The following is a 24,804-nucleotide window of genomic DNA, read 5'->3' as shown; positions in this document are numbered from 1 at the left end:
ATAATAAGTAATAATAGCATGGCACTTCGAGTTCGATATGAACAAACCATTATTGTTTTTTCATAACATGAGATTTTGTATCGAGATAGTAGTATGAAACAAAGGTTATTTCCGATTTGTTGATTTTATGTGTCGGGGGTACATTTCAGCGTCACAAACCATTTTTCTTCCACACCAGAAGTTTCTTTCTGATATTTATGTTATGGAAGAGTACGAAAATGAAAAAAAAAAAGATCAGTTTTCCTTATTTGATCGTATCAGAAAGGCACTTTGGGATTGCTAAATCACAGACGAGATAAATATATAAAGCAACAGAACCATCATAGTATTTTTGACTCCTACGAAAGGAAGGGTGGTAAATGGATCATTCAACGATCTGAATCAGATGGATTCTCTTTCTTTCTTAGATAGAATAGAAGAGAAGAAAAAAGTAAATTCCATTGCGGAGCCGTATGCAACGCACAGAAGATGCCTGTACGGTTGTTCAATTTCTTCTTGTTATTTTTTTTTTATCCCTTACATTAGCCCAATCATACGAGATAGAGGAACCGTTCATGATGTTATATCAATATCAATATATTTAGGGTCATGATTCATCAACCTGCTAGTTCTTTTTATGAATCACGAACAGGGGAATTTGTCCTGGAAATGGAAGAACTACTGAAACTTCGTGAAACCCTCACAAAGGTTTATGTACAAAGAACGGGCAAGCCTTTATGGGTTGTATCCGAAGACATGGAAAGGGATGTTTTTATGTCAGCAACAGAAGCCCAAGCTCATGGCATTGTTGATCTCGTAGCGGTCGAAAATGAAAATACCGGGGATTTCGTGTAAATCCATTTCAAACCATAATTCGAATTTTCTGTGATTTGGTATTGAATAGAAAAAATTCATAATCATCAATCCAATCATCAGGTTAAGATCGATCTAAACCAACCCATTCCATTCTAATTCTATATATACATATATATATATACGACATGCCAACTATTAAACAACTTATTAGAAACGCAAGACAGCCGATAAGAAATGTTACGAAATCTCCCGCTCTTAGAGGATGTCCTCAGCGTCGAGGAACATGTACTAGGGTGTATGTGCGACTCGTTCAGATCATGAGTTCGAACAAATGAGACAATTTTTCCAGTGTCAATGACCGGTACCAATGAATAGGGTAAATGGAAAAGATCTATCATATACCTATATTGTGTATGGAATTTATGGTTTCCATTGGTGCAAATCCAATCACCTAGATTTGAGATGAAAAGCAATTCCCCATTGGTAGCAAATAGTTATCCATTAAGCGGAGGAAATAGTATTATAAGAAGCAAAAAGATTATGCGCCTATTGTTAAAAGAGCGGACTAAGAGGGTCAGCTACCTAGCCAACTTTCCTAATTAAATGCCGTCACTGTATAGATAACTCTTAGTGTGAAAAGAGTTATTACTCTATAATTGATGGGTAGAGCCAAAGAGTGTGAACTATACAAGTTCACAATACCATTTGGTTAAATGAAAGAAGAGGCTCCGGTGTATAGAGAGGACCTCACCGTTTAAGAAGTAACCATAGAAACGATGGAACCCACTATTTTTTTTGAGTATCATTATAATTTCTTATTTGCAGGTGAAATGCCTGGACGGAATAAAAAATTGTGGTCAGGAAGGTTATAGTAGCAAAAGCCATTGGAATTTATATTTTATATATCGGAATAATCCGTTTTGTTATTAATCGACCGTGAGAGGGGAAAAGGATGACTGAAAGAATCGAAATCAATTAGTTATTCATTAAGGTTTAATTTGATTCAATGACCAGAGTTAGACGGGGATATACAGCTCGGAGACGTCGAACAAAAATTCGTTTATTTGCATCAACCTCTAGAGGAGCTCATTCAAGACTTACTCGAACGATTACTCAACAGAAAATGAGAGCTTTGGCTTCCTCTCATCGAGATAGAGGCAGGCAAAAGAGGGATTTTCGTCGTTTGTGGATCACTCGGATAAATGCAGTAACTCGTGATAATAAGGTATTGTATAGTTATAGTAGATTAATACACAATCTGTACAAGAAGCAATTGCTTCTTAATCGTAAAATACCTGCACAAATAGCTATATCAAATAAGAATTGTCTTTACATGATTTCCAACAAGATCATCAAATAAAGTAGATTCTAAAGTAATATACAGTACAGGAATGATTGAAACAGAATTCCCCGGAGAAGGAACTCCGGGAAAATAGAATAAAAAGAAATTAAGATAGTAATAGGAATGAACGAATATGTTTCAATAAAAAAAATTTTCTCCATTTTTTGTTTCTTATAACACAGGAACCCGCTCTAGATTCTAGGCCTTTTCGAACAAAACATCAATCTGAGCTTGAGTTACAATTGGAGTTTTGAGTCAATTGAAGAGTATGTCTATTTATTTTTGGTTCTAGGACCAGTAGTTCTGGGGATCGACTCGGCTCTCTCAAATTGTTTCTCATTATTAAGAAAAGGTAACAAAGATAAAATACGGGCTTGCTTTATAGCAATAGTAATTAATCGTTGTTGTTTCAAAGTCAATCTATTCACCCGCCTAGATAATATTTTTCCTTGTTCACTAATAAATCGACTAATTAAACTCATGTTTCTATAATCGATTCGATCCCCCGATCCAATTGGGGGCAAACGCCTACGAAAAGATCGCTTGGATTTACGAAAAGATTGCTTGGATTTATCCATGGTTTATTCCTTATTTCTAAAATTCTATTTCTTTATTCACTTCAGTTCAGATCCGACCAAAATAGGCTTTGATTTGTATACATTATGTATATTATATATCTTATACATTATGTATATTATACATTATGTATATTATATATGTTAAATATATGTTAAGTATGTTAAATATATGTTAAGTTCTTCTAAATATATGTTAAGTTCTTCCTCTTCCTTGGCGAGAGCGCACACGCGTTCTGTTCGATCTATTTCTTTATTTCTCCATGAATCGTATGCTTGTTACAATAGCGACAAAATTTTCTCAATTCTAATCGACCAGGCGTATTGTGTCGATTCTTTTGAGTAATATATCTAGAAATACCTGGCGATTCTTTATTGACATCATTTCGGGCACAACTGGTACATTCCAAAATAACTATGACTCTGACATCTTTACCCTTGGCCATGAACCTCCTTTGAATTTTGGATCGGCTTAACTCTTCTATTTTCGATCCGAGCTGAAGAAGAAGAAAAGAACAAAAAAAATCGATAGAAGTTACTAACTAGAAATGGAATTTCTAAGTATTTCGTTGCAATTATCATTTCATTATATAATGATAATTAATATTATATTAATGGAGTAACAATTTTACTAGAATAATAAAGTAATAATTTAATGGAGTAATAATTAAATAATACAATTTCTTTCTAACTCTCAATTGTTCCTATCCTAAATCTCAATATTTTATTAATATTTATTTTATTTATTATTTAAGTTAAATATCTTCTTTCTATGCTATGATTTCGTGGAACTCGCCGTAGACTGGATCCACATTTTCATTTCTGTTCTCCAAAATTCGATCTTCGATCTACCACATTTTTGCTGAGGTTCAATACACTTTTTTCTTTTCCTTCCTATCCTAAAGAACTGAAAAAATAGGGGCGAAATTCGAAATTTTAGTCACGTGGAATTGTATCTCTAATTTTCTTCATTTCTTCGCATATCAATCAATAACTAGAATTAAAAAAAGGGGAATGACAAGGCATCCGGAAATAACCGATTAATTTCTATCAATAGGCCTGCTAAAGACCCAAACCATAGAGTACTTAGCACAGGTGCCACGGAGAGATATGTTTTTATATCTCGCATTGAAAATCCTCCTTCTATTATGGATTGTAATACATATATGGTCAGATGCTGTAGTTCAAGATCATTTGTATTTTTTTACACGGAATTCCTAACTAAACAGGATTCCTAACTAAAATAGATATGTACAATGAAGCAATAGATTTTTTTCTTTTTTTGTAAAAGAAAAAAAATCTAATCCCTTGTTCCTGAGCATTACTGATAAATATTAACTTTTTTATACGTTAGGTTTCAGATGTATATAATTCTTTTATTATATGAAACCAAAAAGAAGAAATGACAAGAAAATTGTATATAGATGGAGGAGAAAATGACGATATGGAAAACAAGACAGGGATTTTGTACAATGAAACTGTACAACAATTTTGAAAAGGGATGTAGCGCAGCTTGGTAGCGCGTTTGTTTTGGGTACAAAATGTCACGGGTTCAAATCCTGTCATCCCTACCTATTACTTCTCCCATGGGCAGTAACGAGGGATTCATTGAGATCGATTAAAATTGGACATAATCTTCCGGTCTTGCATACTATATGTATGCAAGACGTATTGGGGGTAGAAAAATTACTTTTCTTTACAGTACAGTCGTATCTCCTGTCATAAGGATAAGAAAGCGCTCTTAGTTCAGTTCGGTAGAACGCGGGTCTCCAAAACCCGATGTCGTAGGTTCAAATCCTACAGAGCGTGATTCGGTTTATTTGATGTCGAATCACAATAAAATAATTAATAATTTAACAAAACAAAAAGTTGAATTGTAACTTGAATTTGACCTCCTTCCTGCAGGAGGTCAATCAAAAAAAGAAAGAAATATTACTCAATCAAAGGTCCAACTGATCACCACGTCTATATTGTAAATATGCGGTTACGAATAATCCTGCTAAAGTAATAGGAATTAGACCTAAGACGATTCCAAATAGAAAAACTTCAATCATTTCGGTTTGTTTAAGGGGATAAAAAGAAAGGTAAGATCTATCCCTAAATATTAATCTGAATTATCCGTGAATCTCAATGACCAAGAATTGGCAATTGATGTGAGAAAGAACCATAGAATACCCGGAATCTCAGAGAAATATTCGTTTTTATCAATTTTTCATTCAATTCATTTCAAATAAGTCGTATCTTGTTCAAACCAATGAATAGAGCTGAGGTTATAGTTAAAGCAGCCAGTAGAAAACCGAAATAACTAGTTATAGTAAGCATGAAAGAGCTAAATTAGATATGTTCTTTTGCTACATATGTTGATAAAACACTTACCTAAGTTTCAATTTTTACAAAATACGACGGCAAGAAAAAATCAATTGACAGAATTAGTTTAGTTCCAATTGAAAATTCTGGATTCATCAGTCATTATAGATAAGACTAACTAAGAGTGACATAGGTAGAAAAATTCGATTCATCTGCTGTGACATTGACCGATCCTATGATTCGGAATCAACAGATTCATTGTGGAATTTGTGAGTTGAATAAAGTATTTGTGAGTTGAATAAAGTAATAGTAAAAGTAAGTAAAATATAAAGTATAAGTAAAAGTAATAGTAATTAAGAACTGTGCCGTGTAACTTCATTCAAAACTTAAATTACTTATGGACTTATACTTAAATATTAAATAAAATATTAAATAAAATATAAGTAATTTAAGTAATTTTGGAATAAAAGAATTGGATTTGAAAATTCCATTTTAATCATTTCCTTTCTATTTCAATAGGATCTAATCCTTTTTGGAACGAACGGCCTGATACTATTTACCTTTTATTTATTTTAACTCATTGGACTCAGTACAGTAATAGGTTGCTTAATTGCCCATAACATAATATTTCGAATGAAAAGAAAAAGGTGTCCCACGATCTATCGAAAAAAATAAAACCTTTACTCTATTTTTCATTTTTATATTTTTATTCTTTTTTTTCAGGTCCAACTCGATTCAAAGACGAACAACTTCCATTATCCTTTTAGATTCTATATTCTGTCTTTCCATATCATGGAGTTCCATACTTCTAGTTTGGTCAAGAAAGAACCTTTGTTTTGGATCTAATACAATAACGGTTGCATCACGAATATGGATTGTTCCAACTGGGTTCTGTTTCTTTCATGTTCTGTTTCTTTCACTAATATAGTATATACTATTGTATTTTGTATTACAGTATATTTATTGTATTATACGACCAACCAATTACTTGAAATAAAAAGATTTGAACAAAAAAACTTTTAACCAAAAAATGGGTTTATTATAGATTTCGCATACATATAATTGAATTGTGTGAATATTATAATATGCTTCATAAATTATTAGAAACCATCGATTCACGCTTTTCCAAGATCTTTACTTTCTATTATGAATCCAATAATGGAAATCTTATAAGGAATTTGAGTAATTTTCTATTGATCTATTGAATAACATAGAGTTATGCATAGACAAGGAACAAAAAAAGAAGAAAAGAATTATGTAGCATTTCGGTACCGATCGAGACTGCGTTGCTGTGCCAGAGGAAGGATAGCTATACTGATTCGGTATACTTGAAATAAACCTTTGGTACAAAATTGACGATCTCACAAAGATGCAATATCAGTAGTTTTCCATTTACTGATCCCATCTTTCAAGGAATCGATTCCCTTTTTTGAATGTACAAAAATTTGTGGAGCTCAGAATGTCTGGAAGCACGGGAGAACGTTCTTTTGCTGATATTATTACCAGTATTCGATACTGGGTCATTCATAGCATTACTATACCTTCCCTATTCATTGCGGGTTGGTTATTCGTCAGTACGGGTTTAGCTTACGACGTGTTTGGAAGTCCTCGGCCAAACGAGTATTTCACAGAGAGCCGACAAGGTATTCCATTGATAACCGGCCGTTTTGATTCTTTGGAACAACTTGATGAATTTAGTAAATCCTTTTAGGAGGCCCCCAATGACCATAGATCGAACCTATCCAATTTTTACAGTGCGATGGTTGGCTGTTCACGGACTAGCTGTACCTACCGTTTCTTTTTTGGGGTCAATATCAGCAATGCAGTTCATCCAACGATAAACCTAATTTGAATTATAGAGCTATGACACAATCAAACCCGAATGAACAAAATGTTGAATTGAATCGTACCAGTCTATACTGGGGTTTATTACTCATTTTTGTACTTGCTGTTTTATTTTCCAATTATTTCTTCAATTGAAAGAAAGAAAGAGAATAGTAGGAATTCTCTTATCCCATTCGGAAAGATACCATCCTCATAATTATCCATGACTGTTTTTGTCTCTAGCACGACCATTTGAGAAAATGTGGAGGAAAGTAGGGGAAATGGCCGATACTACTGGAAGGATTCCTCTTTGGCTGGTTGGTACTGTAACTGGTATTCCTGTGATCGGTTTAATAGGTGTTTTCTTTTACGGTTCATATTCTGGGTTGGGTTCATCTCTCTAGTAATCGGATAAACCGGATTGTAGACATGAAAGAGTAAGAAAAGAACTCAACGGGACCTTACCCTCCTTTGTCTAATTAGAGCGATAAGGTCCCGTTGAGTTCTTTTCTTACTCTTATAGGAAGATTATGATCTATTCCATAACATACAAATTGGCCAGTCAACATAATCAAAATATTATATTCGTAGAAATGAAATGACAAAACGGATCCTTTGCTCTGATGTTTCAAACCACTCTATTCTTTTGTTTCTTAATAATGTTTTTGAAGAATTGAATCTATTGATTGATTCATAGTCTCTGTTCTTCCTTTCCTCCATAATATTAACTCTTATGAAGAAACAAGAAAAGAGTAATCAATGGATTTTCTGAATAATACAATATTATATAGATTTCTACGCATGAGACATCCTGCAAATAATTTCTATACTAAACTACTAATAGAACTTACTCTATAGAACTTACTCTATAAAACTCTATAATATAATTTGTTTGAATAATTTCTCTTGAATAATTTCTCTAAGTTAAAAGTTTAAGTTAATTGAAGAAGTTCTATTTGCTCAATCAATTATTCCCCTAATCCTTTCTCTCTTTTTGTTTGTCCACAACTTCCTATGAATCTAACCAAAAGAGTTCTGGTGGACCCGGAAAAGAAGGAATGGTAATCTTTGACGAACAGGAGAAAAAATCATTATTATTTCGATATAAGACGACACAAGAAAAAGGATTTTCCGCCCTTTTCTTGTGTCGAATAGAAGACTCGTAAGACTAGTAATCCCTCCTAAAAGGATTTCTTTCTTTCATTTTTCCCATCCTTGCTCTGTATTCTCTTTCTTTGTATGTCTATTGTCTATTACTAAGAATAGGATACAAGTAATGAATTCCAGACATCCCGCAAAACGAAAAAAAAGTATAAACAAAGCAACCAAAAAGGTTTACAGATTTTTTGATCATACATAATTGTATGGATCAAAAAAAATTCGGCGCTTTTTACCAACTTGATGTTAAGGAATCTCTGCACCTAGAAATTCATTTCGTACAATTGAACCTTTTCAAACTGTTTCTTTTTAAGAACCAAAAAAACTTGTGCCAAAATAACAGATGCCAAGAAGAACAAAAGACCTTGGACCCGTAATGGGTCTTGAAGCACTATTTCTGCATCTCCCTGACCAAAGCCTCCCACATTGGGATTGCTTGTTAATGGTTGATCAAGCTTGATGGATTCACCCTCTGAAACAAGAAGTTCTGGTCCTGGAGGTATAATATCAACCACTTGATGTCCATCCGATGCATCAACTATGGTTATTTCATATCCCCCTTTTTCTTTACGTACTATTCTGCTTACTATACCTGCTGATGTAGCATTATAGACTGTATTGTTACTTTTGCTACCATCAGGATAAATCTGACCCCTTCCTCTGTTCCCACCTACGTATATGGGATATTTTAAGAAGTGAACGTCTTTCTTCGTAGCAGGGTCGGGGGAAAGAATGGGAAAGACGATTTCACTATATTTCTGACCGGGAACAGGACCTATCACAATAATATTTCTTTTGTTGGGACGATAACTCTGAAAAGACAGATTTCCTATCTTTTCTTTCAACTCAGGAGAAATACGATCAAGGGGGGCTAATTCGAATCCGTCGGGTAAAATGAGAACAGCCCCCACATTCAAAGTCCCCTTTTTACCATTAGCAAGAACTTGTTTCAGTTGCTTATCATAAGGGATTCGAACAACTGCTTCAAATACAGTATCAGGAAGCACAGCTTGCGGAACTTCAATATCCACGGGTTTATTAGCTAAATGGCAATTGGCACATACAATTCGTCCCGTTGCTTCTCGCGGGTTTTCATAACCCTGCTGCGCAAAAATGGGATATGCATTTGAAATAGATGCCCGAGTTATTACATATATCATGATCGATACAGAAATGGATCGAGTCATCTCTTCCTTTACCCAAGAAAAAGTATTTTTATTTTGCATGTCCAATCATTGATCCCCGAATTTCTACAATAAATTAGATAGGTAGCTAGTATAGTTCCCTATACACGAGTCTGTCATTGTACTGGAATAATTGTACTGGAATATAGGACGAATACCTTGAACAGATAAAAGTATAAAGAATTAAGTCAAATTGAAAATACTTTCTTTATACACGAAGAAAGATTCTGATTTGATTGATATAATAAGATCAAATGAGTTCTTTATTCATTCATTGAATGATAAATTACTACAAGCGAAGGAGATACACGATTTAAAAAAAGGAAGATCCAATATTTCACAATTGTATCTAGAATAACTGGAAAAGTGGAAACAAGACCAGATATAATTTGATCGTTATGATCCAATCCAAAATCGTTGTAGACCGAACCAATCATTAGTTCCCAACCATGGGTCGAGTGAAATCCGATCCATAAATCAGTAACTAAAAGAATAGAAAAAGCTTTTATTGTGTCACTTAAGTTATAGAGGAATTCCTGAACCCAAGAATTAAGAATGACGAGTTCTTCATTACTCAGAATAAAATAACCACTTAGAATAGCGAAACAGATTATATTTGTCGAGAAATGCAAAATGATATGGAGATCATATTCATTGTGTGCTTTGACTAATTGTATTGTTTCCTTGTGTATTTCTATATGAAGTTTTTGTATATGCGTTTCCGGGTACTCCTTTATCATTTCGTCCAATAGGAATAGTTCTTCTAATTCTATGAATCTTTCCAGAACGTTTTTCTCTTGAATATGATTCAAAAAATTTTCGGATTGCCTGGTATTCCACCAATTAGTAACCCAAGGTTCCAGACATTTATTAAATGAGAAAGAGACCCACCAGGGCAAAAATACTATAGATGCGAGATATGGGAGGGAGGCCGATGCTTTCTTTTTTTTCATTTTTTTTTTTCTGTGAATTGAATTGTTAATGAACCTGCTTCATTCGTTGACTCTATCTGATCTGATATTTCTTTGAAGCACGAGTTGTATAACAAGGTATTGACCTATGGGTCTATTCCTTTCCTATTATTGTGTAATAATTTTATTTTTTTTTTGATTTAGAAGGAATATAGACATAGAATAAGAGTTCTTTTCGGATGAAAATGAGAAAAAAAGAAATAAATATTATTCCAGATATCTCAATTGGGCAAATTTGAACCAATTTTATTTTCATTTGTTCCTTTCGATGAATACTCGAAAACCCACTTGAAGTAACGAATCGAGTTTCGAGACGAAAAAACTCCCCCTGGATCAATTAATTCTTTCGAAATGTTTCACCGTCTAACCAGAAAAGGGTATCAATTCCAAATCTTGGGCCTAAAAAGATGAATTCTGTATTACGAAATACATGTTCGGATAGGTTTGATGAATTTATATCTATACTTATTAGATTAGATTCGTTAGTTAGATTAGACCTTTTTCTAGTATAAAAGAATGAAGAAACTTCAGTTGTATTAAAAGAGGAATTAGCAAGTTCCTTCCCCCATCTTGAGAAAATATTTATTCTTCATTTTATTCTTCACTTCAGTTCGTTTCAAAATACTTCAATTGGTACGCGCAAGAAATAGGCCAATTCGGCAGCTTTTTGTTCAATTTCTCGTGGAGTAAAATTCTCATCAGTACGAGTCAAGGGAATGGCTCCTTGGCCTCTGATTTCCATATAAAGGACACGACGAGTATAAAGACCCTCTTTAACCTCTATTCTGATTGATTGGATATCTCTCATAAAGAAGCGAAGGAAGATGCGACGATTTATTCCAGGAAATCCCCAGCGAAAAATACACACTATTCCTTCTTTTCTATCGAATCGGTCATAACCGCTACCTACATTCCACGAAATTGTGCACCACAAATACGAGCTAATGAATAGACCCGCGATCCCGTAGAAAGACATCACGATCCCTTGTGGAAAAAAAATGATTTGCTGAGATGTAAATACGGGTATCAAATTCCTACCAAGATAACTGGAAGTTCCAACCACTAAGAATCCTAGTGAACCTAAAAAAAGGATACAGGCCCAGCAAAAATTACTCGTTTTTCGAGACCCCGTTATAAGTTCTATCCATATATGTTCTGATCGCCAATTCATACTATACTAGATCCAGTGCATTCGATTGGAATTGAGCGAATAACCCAAATAAATTTGACTTTACCTTTCTTGATCCCGAAGTAACTTTCATCAACTAGCACTATTCTGATGTGAAACATTAGGAGAGTAATTGGTTAGATACATTGACTTTCTATTTAAAATATTCACTAATCCATTTTGAACCAGCTATATTCACATATACATGCATTTATGCAGATATCATATATCCGCATAACGATTCTTTCATTTGTGTGTTCGGAAAGAGCCACATATCATACCATATTACACGAGATAAATATCTGTATTATCATCCAGTGTTGAAATAAATTGATAAGATTCGGTCCCATTGGGTCTAGACAATCTTATTTTTTTGGACATGAAGAAATAAGGAAACCATTGCAATTGCCGGAAATACTAGGCCCACTAAAGGCACAAAAATAGAGGGTAAGTTGGGATCTGTCATAGAATAGGTGCCTCAATTTAATATTTCTATCTGTTTTAATATTTCTATCTATTAGAAAGATATCTTCTTATGATATATCTATTACTTATGATATATCTATTATAAGTAATATCAAGCCATTATTATATTATATCAAGCCATTATTATATTATAAATATATTATAAAAAATTATAATAAATATTATTTATTTATAATATTTATTTATAAGTAATAAGTAATATCAACTATAATTCTATATGATTAGATAGAAAATGACTAGATAGAAACTATATATTCTATATTCTAAAACTATATATTCTATATTCTAAAATATAATAAATAAAATATAATAAAATATAAAATAAAAATTATCCGAAACCTCTGTCTCTTATTACAAGGAGAACTTATGTCACCAAAGAAAACACCTGATTACGACGAATTAAATACTTGTTCGCTACAAATAAAATAACTGAATCTAGTGCTATACTTTACATTTTTGAACTTGGATTCAAGGGAAAGAAACCGTGGAGCTGAAATAACTCACCCAGAACACCTTTTAAAAGATTACGTGGTACTATTGGGTCGAATAAACCTTTATGGAATAAATACTCAGACACTTGTGAACCTTCAGGTATTACCTTTTTTAATGTTTGTTCAATTACTCTTTTACCCGCAAATGCAATGTAGGCGTTAGGTTCAGCAATAATGATATCCCCCAACATACCAAAACTGGCTGTTACTCCACCAGTTGTAGGAGATGTAAGAATTGATACATAGAATAACTTTTTATCTGATTGATAATTAGATGAAGCAGAAGATATTTTAGCCATTTGCATCAAGCTCAAACTTCCTTCTTGCATGCGTGCTCCTCCAGAAGCACACACAATAATGACAGGTAGAGATCGATTAGTAGCATACTCGATCAAACGAGTAATTTTCTCGCCTACTACGGATCCCATACTACCTCCCATAAACTGAAAATCCATAACGCCAATTGCTACGGGAATACCATTTATTTGACCTATGCCTGTTTGAATAGCATCAGCTAAACCTGTCCTTCTTTGATAAGAATCGATACGATCTCCATAAGGTTCCTCTTTTGAACGAAAATCAATGGGGTCTATAGATATCATATCTTTATCCAGAGGATCCCAAGTTCCGGGATCAATCGAAAGTTCAATTCTATCTGAACTACTCATTTTCAAATGATATCCACACTGTTCACAAATATTCATTTTTGACTTAAAAAATTTTTTATAATTTAATCCATAACAATTTTCGCATTGAACCCATAAATGTTTGTATTTTTGATTTATATTGAAATCATTGGATTCTACTTCTTCATGGAAGTCGGATTCTACTTCTTCATGGAATTCTACTTCTTCATGGAATTCTACTTCTTCATTGAAATCGGATTCCACTTCTTCATTGAAATCGGATTCCACTTCTTCATTGAAATCGGATTCCACTTCTTCATTGAAATCGGATTCCACTTCTTCATTGAAATCAGATTCTACTTCTTCATTGAAATCATTGGATTCTACTTCTTCGTGGAATTCTACTTCTTCATGGAAATCGGATTCTACTTCTTCATGGAAGTCGGATTCTACTTCTTCGTGGAATTCTACTTCTTCATGGAAATCGGATTCCACCTCTTCATGGAAATCATTGAAATTTTTTCTAGTTCTTTTACTAGACCTACCGCTCTCACTACTATTTCTATTTTCAGTACAAATGAAGTTATAAAAGTAACTGTCACTGTAATTGTTGGTACTACCCGAAATAGAACTATTAATACTGACTTCAAAACGAAGATAACTATCAATGCAACTATTAATGTGATTATTCCAACCAGATTGAGTATCATACATGTAATGATAATAGTAGTGATTCTTTTTCTTAGACCCCCTACTCAAATAACTAGAAAGTTTTTTTTCTAGTTCACTCAGAAAAGAACTATCATTGTCAACCTCAAAAATCTGATTTTCAATATCAAAATATACAGAGTAACTGTCACCATTACTATCCCTAACTAAAAAAGTGTCATCAGAGATCAAACTCCAAATATCCTTGATTTCAAATAAAGAATCAACATTAGTGAAACTATAATTACCACTATGATTCCAACTAGGAATCTTTTTCTTCGTATCGTTCTTCGTATCGTTTAGAATAGGTTGTTCACTTCTACTGGTATGTCCAATACCATCAAGACTATCCATTGATTTACTTAGCCCACACCTAGATTTACTTAGCCCACACCTATGTTCTAACTTCTCGTTAGACAACATCGAACGGAACCACCATTTTCCCATAGAGTCTTTCTACCCCCTATTTGATGAAATACAATACATTCGATGGATAATCATTTTACTTTCACTATTTGATTTCTTATCAGAATTAAGCATACGAATCTAATCCTAATCATTAGGATTGTTAATTAATAACGAGTAAGTATTGAAAGAACGAGTAAGTATTGAAAGAAATGATTCTCCTTTGTGGGAAGCCGAGGTATCACTTCAATATATATTGATAGAATCTTTTTATAAATTTTAAAATAGAAAGACACAGCTTTCTTCCATGTGATGTACAAATTCTCATCGAAAATAGAGATAGTTGTTTATTTCTATAAATAAAGAATAAAGAATTTGTTCTCGTATAATCAAATAATTAAGTTTCTATTTTAACATGGAACGAAAAAGACAATATATAGGATGGGTAAAGGAGCCTTTCCCTTGGCTTGATCTATGGCCTGAAACTAGGAGATATAAAAAAGTCCACCAATCCCAAGGATCCATAATTAATCCAATCCTATGGATCCAACAACAAACAATAGAAGTATTGAGTTGTTTAGTCTTCGATCTTATCTTGTATATATATAGGTAAGATCTGTACATCTGTACATATAAAAGATATATGCAAATACATAGTATAGAATGCTCATGTCTTTTTTTTTTTATTCGGCAATCGGCCCAATCTTTTTTTTAGGAAAAGATTGGGCCGACTTTAATTGCAATCAATTAGGAGAACAAACAGGAATTACTGAATTATGCACACTTACTTTTTCTCTTTATCTAGCTTATCTACTGGTTCGAATTCGAATTTGATCTCTTTCCATACTTCACAAGCAGCGGCTAGTTCAGGGCTCCATTTGCTAGCTTCACGGATAATTTCATTACCTTCACGAGCAAGATCACGTCCCTCATTACGAGCTTGTACACACGCCTCTAAAGCCACCCTATTAGCTACTGCACCAGGTGCATTTCCCCAAGGGTGTCCTAAAGTTCCTCCGCCAAACTGTAGTACGGAATCATCCCCAAAGATTTCGGTCAGAGCAGGCATATGCCAAACATGAATACCCCCTGAAGCCACGGGCAGAACACCTGGCATAGAGACCCAATCTTGAGTGAAGAAAATACCGCGACTTCGGTCTTTTTCGATATAATCATCACGTAATAAATCAACGAAACCTAAAGTCATCTCACGTTCCCCTTCCAGTTTACCTACTACTGTACCGGCGTGAATATGATCTCCACCAGACATACGTAATGCTTTAGCTAGTACACGGAAATGCATACCATGATTTTTCTGTCTATCAATAACTGCATGCATTGCGCGATGGATGTGAAGAAGTAGGCCGTTGTCACGGCAATAATGAGCCAAGCTAGTATTTGCAGTGAATCCACCAGTTAAGTAGTCATGCATTACGATAGGAACTCCTAATTCTCTGGCACATATGGCCCTTTTCATCATTTCTTCACATGTACCCGCAGTAGCATTCAAGTAATGTCCTTTGATTTCACCTGTTTCGGCCTGCGCTTTAAAAAGTGCTTCGGTGCAAAATAAGAAACGATCTCTCCAACGCATAAATGGTTGTGAGTTTACGTTTTCATCATCTTTGGTAAAATCAAGTCCACCACGTAGACATTCATAAACCGCTCTACCGTAGTTTTTTGCAGATAATCCCAATTTTGGTTTAATAGTGCATCCCAATAGGGGACGACCATACTTGTTCAACTTATCTCTTTCAACCTGAATGCCGTGAGGCGGGCCTTGGAAAGTTTTGGAATAAGAAGTGGGAATTCGCAGATCCTCCAGACGTAGAGCTCGTAAGGCTTTGAAACCAAATACATTACCCACAATGGAAGTAAACATGTTAGTAACAGAACCTTCTTCAAAAAGGTCTAAAGGATAAGCTACATAAGCAATATATTGATTTTCCTCCCCAACAACGGCCTCGATGTGGTAGCATCGCCCTTTGTAACGATCAAGACTGGTAAGTCCATCAGTCCACACAGTTGTCCATGTACCAGTAGAAGATTCGGCAGCTACCGCAGCCCCTGCTTCTTCGGGCGGAACTCCAGGTTGAGGAGTTACTCGGAATGCTGCCAAGATATCAGTATCTTTGACTTCGTAGTCAGGAGTATAATAATTCAATTTGTAATCTTTAACACCAGCTTTAAATCCAACACTTGCTTTAGTCTCTGTTTGTGGTGACATAAGTCCCTCCCTACAACTCATGAATTAAGAATTCTCACAACGACAAGGTCTACTCGATATAGATTATGCATGAATGAAACCTTTGACAAAAATAAAAATAAAAAAAAAGAAAAAAAATATTCAACTAATATTATCAACTAATTTCAATGTTATGTTAAAATGAAATGGTTCATTATTAGACCATGTATTTGATTCATCAAATACATCATTATTGTATACTCCAAATACATCATTATTGTATACTCTTTGATATATATGGCGCAACCCAAACCCAATGTTTGTTTTGCAAGTTTACAATAAAATCAAATGGATCTCCTTCTTATTTTGAATCCAAATACTAAGAAAAATTCACTCTTGACAGTGATATATGTTGTATATGTAAATCCTAGATGTGAAAATAGGCATAATTCATCCTAAAAGGGTATAAAGAATAGATAGGCGGAAATCCAATATCTATTCAAAAAAAAAAAAGAACAATGGCCAATTAGATCGAAATAATGAATCATAAATGGAGTTCGGGTTCGAATTCTATAGATAATAGAATCTAATACGGATGGTTTTTCTATAATGATAGAGAAATGAAAGAGACTTACTCGTGATTTCATGTACTTAATATTTCTTTTGAAAAAAAGAAGGATTGGCTGAACTTGAAAATTGACTCATTGAATGAGTAATTGAATGAGTAAACGATTGAATCGTATTCGGTTGGGTGGTACCAACTAAATCAAGTGCTAACTCCCATTTATTTCTTATTGAATTAACCGATCAACTTGCTATCGGACATTTATTTTCGACTTGGCATGGCACTATTCAAAAAAACTTTCGACATACTTTACTTTAATTATAATTATGAGAATCAATCCTACCCCTTCTAGTCCTGCGGTTTCCACACTTGAAGAACAAAACCTAGGGCGTATCGCTCAAATTATTGGCCCAGTACTGGATGTTGTTTTTCCTCCGGGCAAGATGCCTAATATTTATAACGCTTTGGTAGTTAAGGGTCGAGATACTATTGGTCAGCAAATTAATGTGACTTGTGAGGTACAACAATTATTAGGAAATAATCGAGTTAGAGCTGTAGCTATGAGTGCTACAGATGGACTGATGAGAGGAATGGAAGTGATTGACACGGGAGCTCCTCTAAGCGTTCCAGTCGGTGGAGCTACCCTCGGACGAATTTTCAACGTTCTTGGGGAGCCTGTTGATAATTTAGGTCCTGTAGATACTAGCACAACATCTCCTATTCATAGACCTGCACCTGCCTTTATACAGTTAGAGACGAAATTATCAATCTTTGAAACAGGAATTAAAGTAGTGGATCTTTTAGCTCCTTATCGCCGTGGAGGAAAAATCGGACTATTTGGAGGAGCTGGAGTAGGTAAAACAGTACTCATCATGGAATTGATCAACAACATTGCCAAAGCTCATGGAGGCGTATCTGTATTTGGCGGAGTAGGCGAACGTACTCGTGAAGGAAATGATCTTTACATGGAAATGAAAGAATCCGGAGTAATTAATGAAAAAAATATTGCAGAATCAAAAGTAGCTCTAGTCTACGGTCAAATGAATGAACCGCCGGGAGCTCGTATGAGAGTTGGTTTGACTGCCCTAACTATGGCGGAATATTTCCGGGATGTTAATGAACAAGACGTACTTCTATTCATCGACAATATCTTTCGTTTCGTCCAAGCAGGATCAGAAGTATCCGCCTTATTGGGGAGAATGCCTTCTGCAGTGGGTTATCAACCTACCCTTAGTACAGAAATGGGTTCTTTGCAAGAAAGAATTACTTCTACCAAAGAGGGATCTATAACTTCGATCCAAGCCGTTTATGTACCTGCGGACGATTTGACCGACCCTGCTCCTGCCACGACATTTGCACATTTAGATGCTACTACCGTATTATCGAGAGGATTAGCTGCCAAAGGTATTTATCCAGCAGTGGATCCTTTAGATTCAACGTCAACTATGTTACAACCTCGGATCGTTGGCGAGGAACATTATGAAACTGCGCAAAGAGTTAAGCAAACTTCACAACGTTACAAAGAACTTCAGGACATTATAGCTATTCTTGGGTTGGACGAATTATCCGAAGAAGATCGTTTAACTGTAGCAAGAGCACGAAAAATCGAGCGTTTCTTATCACAACCCTTCTTCGTGGCAGAAGTATTTACTGGTTCTCCAGGAAAATATGTTGGTCTTGCAGAAACAATTAGGGGGTTTCAACTGATCCTTTCCGGAGAATTAGACAGTCTTCCCGAGCAGGCCTTTTATTTAGTAGGTAACATCGATGAAGCTACCGCGAAAGCTATGAACTTAGAAGAGGAGAGCAAATTGAAGAAATGACCTTAAATCTTTGTGTACTGACTCCTAATCGAATTATTTGGGACTCAGAAGTGAAAGAAATAATTTTATCTACTAATAGTGGCCAAATTGGCGTATTACCAAACCACGCCCCTATTGCCACGGCTGTAGATATAGGTCTTTTGAGAATACGCCTCAACAACGACCAATGGTTAACGGTGGCTCTGATGGGTGGTTTCGCTAGAATAGGTAATAATGAAATCACCATTTTAGGAAATGATGCGGAAATAAGTACTGACATTGATCCGCAAGAAGCTCAACAAGCTCTTGAAATAGCTGAAGCTAACTTGAGTAGAGCTGAGGGTAAGAGACAAGCAATTGAAGCGAATCTAGCTCTCAGACGAGCTAGGACACGAGTAGAGGCTGTCAATGTTATTTCCTACTAGTCAAGTCAATACATCAAAATAATAAAGAGAAGTTTTTAAAAAGTTCTTTATTATACACCACATGTTGATTCTGCCAATTGAACACAATCAAGTCTAATCTGATAAAACAAAAAAAGAAGATGGGGTAGAAAAACTTATTAGATATCATTTCATCGACTCCGGTATCTAATAAGTTCTACCTACTATTGGATTTGAACCAATGACTCCCGCCGTATGAAAGCAATACTCTAACCACTGAGTTAAGTAGGTCATTTATCACCACAAAAAGAACCCATCACTTCGGGGATTATAGGTGGAATATTATTTCTAAGCAATACTAATCTGTTCTGTTAAGCGTAAATAAATCTGTTCTGTTAAGCGTAAATAAAATAAATAGATCAGAGAGCTATGATGTGGATTATGGAATATCCATCTTGACAAGAAATTATCTATATGTTAAGATGTCTATGACAAGGGCTATAGCTCAGTTGGTAGAGCACCTCGTTTACACGCGCGCCAATGCTTTTCAAAGGAGCCTATTATGCAATGAACATAATTGATCGTATTGAGAAATCGATGTCTTACTCCATAGGTTCGAGGGAACAAGAGAACAATAGCCTGACAAATATTTGGTTCGGTCCGATTCAGGCGCGAATTCAGTTGCCAAATCAAATAGAACCCGCCATTGATTTGATAGTTGATAAGGTAAATACCCAGCCCATTCAATGCTAGGCATAATGAGTATAAGGGCCTCAAAATAACCTCTTTTCGTCCTATGAACTTTAAGGTGTATGAAGTCTCATATTCGACTGTTGCAGCGGAGCGATAGAGATTCCATTTAACTTAGGTTGATCTAGGCCGAAGGCAGACCTAAGTCAAGATAACCCTTCTTTGAAACACTTTGGTATTGCTCCTAGATCAGAATACAAATAATAAATCAGAGCACATGGAACCATCTCATTATCTTCCTCTAAAGAAAAAATATGGTGGACTAACTGATCTTTACATCAGTTGATGAAAGAGCCCAATGCAACAAAATGCATGTTGGGTCTTTGAAACAGTTCGAATCATTTCGATAATAATCAGTTTGATCTGTTTTACCGAGAAGGTCTACGGTTCGAGTCCGTATAGCCCTAATCCTAATATATTATATTTTTGTTTAGTATATAGTTTAGTGTTTAGTATATAGTTTAGTATGGTTTTCATTTCTATGGGACCAACCAAGTCTAATCCTAAGTCACATGGGTCTAGGACCTATTCTTTTCTTGGTCTTGGGTCTTGTCTTGTATTTGGAGAATCCCCCTAACTAATCACTAATCGTTTTTTGGCAGAACAAGAGCAACCTTATTGATTGATTCAGAGATAATGGAGAGATAACGAATTGGGCCTAAATATATTAACGTTTCTTCTTCTATATTCTATGAGTTGAGTGGGTTTGTGGATTTGATTTGGTCCGTCGAATCATTCGATAATGTGTGATTCTTTCTATTTGAAAATGTTATGTAAATCATTTATGATTCCGTCGATTATACTACTCCACTCTTTGCTATGTTTCATTGTCTAGTATAGGTTTGCTGTAAAACCTTTTTCTTGTAGCGAAATCTAACCCATTGCTTGGTCTTACCATTATATTATTAAGCGTTATTGCCGTAACAAAACAAACAAGTATTTTGGTTCATTCCAAATCGTAATCTTTGTTTAGTATTAGAGATTGGTCCGAAATAGAATGAATCTTTCATTCTAACTCTAATGAAATAACTCGATTCTTCTTATTTATTTCTGAGGAGGTGGGATAGTACAGGTTCCAAGTTTCCAATTTTTTGTATAGAAAGATATAAGTTGTTATATGTCACCTCTCAATTCAACGGATTGAATCAATTAAGAAAAATAGAAATGAAATCTAGGACAAGAAAAAGATAAAAAATCATTCGATGCATTAGATTATGTATTCATATTCGTATCAAATCAATAGAAGCAATGATCCTATACCCAGATATGAAAAAGGAATACTTCGAATAATATAGAATATGCTAGAAATCCCTAGACATTTTACCCCATATGACTATTGAAAAATTTAAGTTTTAAAAAAAGGAAATGAAATTATTATTATTTCATTATGTTGATTATATATAATCAACATAGTATTCTAATGAATATAGTATTCATAGTATTTAATTATAGGATATTTACTTTACTATATTATAGGGTATTGATATTTATTATAGTTATAGGCATAGGAATAGTTATAGGCATAGGATATTTTAGTATTTTATTACCTTTTTCTAGAGGATAGAGAACCCAAGACAAAGTGAGAGAGTTTTGTTTGTGTAAGAGCATCCTATGTCTACACCATATCTAAATAGAATCGAAATCCAAAATGTAAGTGGGATTCCATTAGATGAATCTTTAAACAAAACATGCCCCACAGCAAACAAACTCTAAACTATGCAGTTTGATTTGATCAAAATCAATTCTTGTTTCGCCTAAGATAAGAAGTTATGGATGAATTGACAATTCCGATTCGAATCGAATAATTCAGCATATTCCACATTAATAGGAGTACATTTATGTTTCTGCTTCACGAATATGATATTTTCTGGGCATTTCTAATAATATCAAGCGTTATTCCTATCTTGGCATTTGTAATTTCCGGAGTTTTAGCCCCGGTTAGTGAAGGACCAGAGAAGCTCTCTAGTTATGAATCGGGTATAGAACCCATTGGGGATGCTTGGTTACAATTTCGAATCCGCTATTACATGTTTGCTCTAGTTTTTGTTGTTTTTGATGTTGAAACGGTCTTTCTTTATCCATGGGCAATGAGTTTCGATGTATTGGGTGTATCTGTATTTATCGAAGCTTTAATTTTTGTGCTTATCCCAATTGTTGGTTCAGTTTATGCATGGCGAAAAGGAGCATTGGAATGGTCTTAACTGAATATTCAGACAATCAAAATAAAAATGAAGGAAAAGATTACATTGAGACAGTTATGAATTTGATTGAGTTTCCCTTAGTTGACAAAACAATTACCAATTCAGTTATTTCAACTACATTGAATGATCTTTCGAATTGGTCAAGACTTTCCAGTTTATGGCCGCTTCTATACGGTACCAGTTGTTGTTTCATTGAATTTGCTTCATTAATAGGCTCGCGATTCGACTTTGATCGTTATGGATTGGTACCAAGATCGAGTCCTAGACAAGCAGACCTAATTTTAACAGCCGGCACAGTAACAATGAAAATGGCTCCTTCTTTAGTAAGATTATATGAGCAAATGCCTGAACCAAAATATGTCATTGCTATGGGAGCTTGTACTATTACAGGAGGGATGTTCAGTACTGATTCTTATAGTACTGTTCGTGGAGTCGATAAGCTAATTCCTGTCGATGTCTATTTGCCGGGCTGCCCACCTAAACCAGAGGCGGTTATAGATGCTATAACGAAACTTCGTAAGAAAATATCTCGAGAAATCTTTGAAGATAGAACTGTGTCTCAACAGGAAAATCGATGTTTTACTACCAATCACAAGTTTTGTGTTAGACGCAGTACTCATACTGGAAATTATGATCAAGAATTGCTCTATCAATCACCATCTACTTCAGAGATACCTTCTGAAACATTTTTCAAATCCAAAAGTTCAGTATCTCCCCATGAATTAGTGAATCAGACAAGGTAAGGTTCTTTTGTGCAGAATAAGAAAGAAAGGGTCAATCTTTAAAAATTTCATTGTAAATTGAAATACTCATACAAATACAAATGTGGGAGAGATCAAGAAGATGCAGCAGGATCGTTTATCTGATTGGTTAGTCAACCATGATTTAGTTCATAGATCTTTGGGCTTTGATTGCCGAGGAATAGAAACTTTACAAATAAAAACCGAGGATTGGGATTCCATTGCTGTCATTTCATATGTATATGGTTACAATTATTTACGCTCCCAGTGTGCCTATGATGTAGCACCAGGCGGATTTTTAGCCAGTGTGTATCATCTTACGAGAATACAGTATGGTATAGCTAAACCAGAAGAGGTATGCATAAAAGTATTTGCCCAAGGAATAATCCTAGAATCCCGTCTGTTTTCTGGATTTGGAGAAGTGCTGATTTTCAAGAACGCGAATCTTATGATATGTTGGGAATCTCTTATGATAATCATCCACGCCTTAAACGTATTTTGATGCCGGAAAGTTGGATAGGTTGGCCCCTACGTAAGGACTATATTACCCCCAATTTCTATGAAATACAAGATGCTCATTAAATGATAAGAAATTAATGTTTACTTAATACGACTATGACACGATTCCAGATTTCTTTCAAGTGAAGGAATATTTTTACGTTCCGTTCTAGATGAAAGAAAGTAACCGGACTTTAATTCGTATTATGGATAACCTAAAAAAAACTTCATTTATATTCCAAAATTTGGAATAGATCATATCCATTTCGTATGAGCAGAAACAATGGGATGAATCAAAAGAGTTCTGCACTATGAACTTTGTACCGCGCACATAACTTACTTAGATGTAGATGGACCTCGGAAAGTAACGTAAGCAAGAGTGAAGAAATGGAATAAATGTCAAAAATATGAAATGAAGAAATGAAAAGGGATTGGATTTTATTTGTACTGTGTCTGAAGTGCATTCTGTCTATTGCTATCTTTTAACTCCTCTCGACTTTTAAGTTTTTTTTTACTTTTACTTATTTATTTTTATTTTGAATATAGATGAAGACTTAATATTCTTTTGAATGAGAGAAAGCACAGTATGAAGAAACAAGAAAGAAAAAAGAGACGGGAGCATAATCTCACTTTGTTCTTTACCATAACCATCCATACATATATTTTTTACCAATCCCCCCAAGGGGAGGTATATATATATATACATCTAGATGAGTAAATATGTAACCAATCCCCCCAAGGGGAGGTATATATATATATATATATCTAGATGAGTAAATATGTAATAGATGAGTAAATATATGTAATAGATGAGTAAATATGTAACATCTAGATGAGTAAATACGTATCATGCTCTAGACTATTAACGCCCGATCTATCTCGATTAATTTGTATGAATATCTATCCGATACATTATTTACGTGTCAGGAACCAGATTTGAACTGGTGACACGAGGATTTTCAGTCCTCTGCTCTACCAACTGAGCTATCCCGACCATTTCCCGTGCATCATCCTAGTAGAGTACTTGTGTCTATGTTAATTAAAGGGACTAAAAAGTAGTAAAAAATTTGACAAGTAAGTGTAAGGATAATGATATGGACTGTGAATGATTCAATAATAGAGATTCTTTGCCCATATATGTTCATTTGTACAGGTTCTATCCAAATTGGGATAAGATCCAAGGATTTTAGTTCGGATCCGTTTGTGAAAGAGTAGAGTGAATGAGAAAGATAGTGAATTTTGTTTGAACTGAACCACTGATGAAAAAAAAGAAGAGGATAAATACTTAGGAAGTAAAATAGGCTTTTTATTGGGGATAGAGGGACTTGAACCCTCACGATTTAAAAGTCGACGGATTTTCCTCTTACTATAAATTTCATTGTTGTCGGTATTGACATGTAGAATGGGACTCTCTCTTTATTCTCGTCCGATTAATCAGTTTTTCAAAAGATCTATCAAACTCTGGAATGAATGATTTCATAATTGAATATTCGATTCTTCCTTCAACTTCCATTGAAATGGATTCATAATAACTCTGAATTTTTCATATTATAATTATATATAATTATAATATAATAGATTCGGGTCATGATTAATCGTTTGATATGGCAGTATGTATACATACGTATTAGGTATATAGG

General features: G+C 34.6%; 4 protein-coding genes and 3 non-coding genes across 7 annotated transcripts; 3 read left to right on the top strand and 4 right to left on the bottom strand.

Annotated features, from left to right (window-relative positions):
- Positions 1 to 229: 229 nt before the first annotated feature.
- On the bottom strand, positions 230 to 11,469 carry LOC135664470 (cytochrome f). Its single transcript, XM_065176995.1, has one exon. It carries the CDS (start codon positions 9,225 to 9,227, stop codon positions 8,265 to 8,267), a length of 963 nt encoding a protein of 320 aa, XP_065033067.1. The 5' UTR covers positions 9,228 to 11,469; the 3' UTR covers positions 230 to 8,264.
- TRNAP-UGG (transfer RNA proline (anticodon UGG)) lies at positions 4,210 to 4,283 on the top strand. Its single transcript has one exon. It is a non-coding gene; the product is annotated as a tRNA-Pro (tRNA).
- Positions 4,448 to 4,521, top strand: TRNAW-CCA (transfer RNA tryptophan (anticodon CCA)). Its single transcript has one exon. It is a non-coding gene; the product is annotated as a tRNA-Trp (tRNA).
- Positions 10,121 to 14,593, bottom strand: LOC135664467 (acetyl-coenzyme A carboxylase carboxyl transferase subunit beta, chloroplastic-like). The gene has a single exon (XM_065176992.1). The coding sequence runs from the start codon at positions 14,080 to 14,082 to the stop codon at positions 12,259 to 12,261; it is 1,824 nt and encodes a 607-aa protein (XP_065033064.1). The 5' UTR covers positions 14,083 to 14,593; the 3' UTR covers positions 10,121 to 12,258.
- A 152-nt stretch (positions 14,594 to 14,745) lies between these two features.
- On the bottom strand, positions 14,746 to 16,288 carry LOC135664469 (ribulose bisphosphate carboxylase large chain). The gene has a single exon (XM_065176994.1). The coding sequence runs from the start codon at positions 16,286 to 16,288 to the stop codon at positions 14,825 to 14,827; it is 1,464 nt and encodes a 487-aa protein (XP_065033066.1). The 3' UTR covers positions 14,746 to 14,824.
- Positions 16,289 to 17,116: 828 nt separating this feature from the next.
- LOC135664468 (ATP synthase subunit beta, chloroplastic) lies at positions 17,117 to 20,132 on the top strand. Its single transcript, XM_065176993.1, has one exon. It carries the CDS (start codon positions 17,117 to 17,119, stop codon positions 18,611 to 18,613), a length of 1,497 nt encoding a protein of 498 aa, XP_065033065.1. The 3' UTR covers positions 18,614 to 20,132.
- Positions 20,133 to 24,085: 3,953 nt separating this feature from the next.
- TRNAF-GAA (transfer RNA phenylalanine (anticodon GAA)) lies at positions 24,086 to 24,158 on the bottom strand. The gene has a single exon. It is a non-coding gene; the product is annotated as a tRNA-Phe (tRNA).
- Positions 24,159 to 24,804: the final 646 nt, after the last annotated feature.

The sequence above is a fragment of the Musa acuminata genome, unplaced genomic scaffold (genome assembly GCF_036884655.1).
Source record: "Musa acuminata AAA Group cultivar baxijiao unplaced genomic scaffold, Cavendish_Baxijiao_AAA HiC_scaffold_840, whole genome shotgun sequence".
Classification (NCBI taxonomy): domain Eukaryota; kingdom Viridiplantae; phylum Streptophyta; class Magnoliopsida; order Zingiberales; family Musaceae; genus Musa; species Musa acuminata.
The sequence above is the reverse complement of the archived record's forward strand: the minus strand, read 5'-3'. Positions and strand labels throughout refer to the sequence as shown.